The sequence below is a fragment of the Capricornis sumatraensis genome, chromosome 2 (genome assembly GCF_032405125.1).
Source record: "Capricornis sumatraensis isolate serow.1 chromosome 2, serow.2, whole genome shotgun sequence".
Classification (NCBI taxonomy): domain Eukaryota; kingdom Metazoa; phylum Chordata; class Mammalia; order Artiodactyla; family Bovidae; genus Capricornis; species Capricornis sumatraensis.
Window position 1 is genome coordinate 74,563,649 of NC_091070.1, and position 2,261 is coordinate 74,565,909.

Here is a 2,261-nt window from a genome sequence, read left to right on the forward strand (position 1 = left end):
TAATGTCTCTTGAGAGACAAGCAATTGGCCTTCTCCAGATGATACTTTTTACCACACCATATACTTCCTCCAACCATAGGCAGTGACATGGTTTCTCAGTTAACATTTTTAAAAGAATCATATTATTTTAATCTGGGTCATCTAAACGTGAGTATGGTACTTGGAAACTCCCAATATTAAAAATAGAAGTATAATATCACTCCAACTCAGTAAAGAGACTTTATAATACTTTGGGCATTTAAGAAATCCTTCTGTAAATAATAAATTGACTGCATACTTTCTTCATTGCCACTTTCATTTCTTTGTTCCTCAATGTATAGATAACTGAATTTAAAAAAGGGGTGAGAACTGCATCAAAAACAACAAGGAATTTGTCTAGGTGTGACGTGGAGTGAGGCCAGATGTAAACAAAGATGCAAGGACCGAAGAACAAAATCACCACCATGACATGAGTTGACAAAGTGGAGAGGGCCTTAGACGAGCTACCTGACGAGTGTTTCCGAACAGTGATGAGGATAAAAATGTAGGAGACGATCAATATGAAGAATGATCCCAGGGATATGAATCCACTGTTGGCTGTGACCATGGACTCCAGCCTGTAGGTGTCTGTGCAGGCAAGTTTGATGAACCGAGGAAAGTCACAGTAAAAGCTGTCTATTATATTAGGGCCACAGATTGGCAAATTTACAACAAAACCCAGTTGAACCACAGAGTGAATAAAGCCAATTATCCATGCAGCAACAAGAAGCAGAAGACACATTTTTCTGCTCATAATGGTGAAATAGTGGAGAGGCTTACATATGGCAACATATCTGTCAAAGGCCATGGCTATAAGAAGCACCATCTCCACACCACCAATGATATGGATGAAGAAGATTTGTGTGATGCAGCCTCCAAAGGAGATGACTTTACGTTTTCTAAAAATGTCATAAATCATTTTGGGAGAAATTACAGAGGAAACTGCCAGGTCAGTGATGGAGAGGTTGGCCAGCAGAAAGTACATGGGGGAGTGTAAGTGAGGGTTCATCATCACAGTGAGAACAATGAGGGAGTTTCCTAGCATGCTGGCCATGTAGAAGATGGAAGAGAACATGAAGAGGAGAAGTTGAATCTCCCAGGAGTTGGTGAGTCCCAGGAACACAAACTCCGACACCATGGAGTGATTCATTCCATGAATTGATTTATCAGTTAGAATATTGAAAACGAAACTAAAGAAAAAGAAAAGGAAACTAAAATATTAATAATTTTTTATATTATTAACATAATGATCACTTATTCAAGGATATTCACACTCTGAAGGCTATAAATCTCCTCAATTCCTTCTCAGGACAGTATACCTACTAAGTAGCATTTTCCCTGCGGTCATCTAAAGTAGTTGGGTCACTTCCATGTGCAATGTCCCTTTCACCACAGTCTCCAAGACTGCTGCTGCTACTGCTGCTGCTAAGTCGCTTCAGTCATGTCCAACCCTGTGCGACCCCATAGATGGCAGCCTACCAGGCTCCCCCGTCCCTGGGATTCTCCAGGCAAGAACACTGGAGTGGGTTGCCATTTCCTTCTCCAATACATGAAAGTGAAAAGTCAAAGTGAAGTCGCTCAGTCGTGTCTGACTCTTAGCAACCTCATGGACTGGAGCCTACCAGGCTCCTCCGTCCATGAGATTTTCCAGGCAAGAGTACTGGAGTGGGGTGCCATTGCCTTAGACTACTCATCTATAAATAAGAGAATAGAACAAACATGCTGATATAGTAGATGTTCATGGCCAGAATTGGAGGAGTAGGGATGGTGGTATAGTGCACCACAAAGAGAAAAAGAAGAGGTAGAGATGGCATTTGCCAAAACACACATATTCCATTTTTAAACTGTTCATAAAGCAATCCTTCAGCCATTCAAGTTGTGTCATTTCTTAACCTCACCTCATCTCTGGCACATAATATGTGTCTTGAATCATTTTATGTCACTACCTACAACTACATTTGCAATTCACACAAAGCACACAAATCACCTGAGATATGCAGGTGACACCACCCTTATGGCAGAAAGTGAAGAGTCTCTTGATGAAGGTGAAAGAGGAGAGTGAAAAAACTGGCTTAAACTCAACATTCAAAAATGAAGATCGTGGCACCTGGTCCCGTCACTTCATGGCAAATAGATGGGGAAACAATGGAAAGAGTGACAGACTTTATTGTCTTGGGCTCCAAAATCACTGCAGATGGTAACTGCAGTAATGAAATCAAAAGACACTTGCTCCTTGGAAGGAA

At 41.1% G+C, this 2,261-nt stretch overlaps 1 protein-coding gene across 1 annotated transcript; it reads right to left on the minus strand.

Annotated features, from left to right (window-relative positions):
* Window positions 1–238: 238 nt before the first annotated feature.
* LOC138073093 (olfactory receptor 4F3/4F16/4F29-like) lies at window positions 239–1,186 on the minus strand. Its single transcript, XM_068964564.1, has one exon. It carries the CDS (start codon window positions 1,166–1,168, stop codon window positions 239–241), a length of 930 nt encoding a protein of 309 aa, XP_068820665.1. The 5' UTR covers window positions 1,169–1,186.
* Window positions 1,187–2,261: the final 1,075 nt, after the last annotated feature.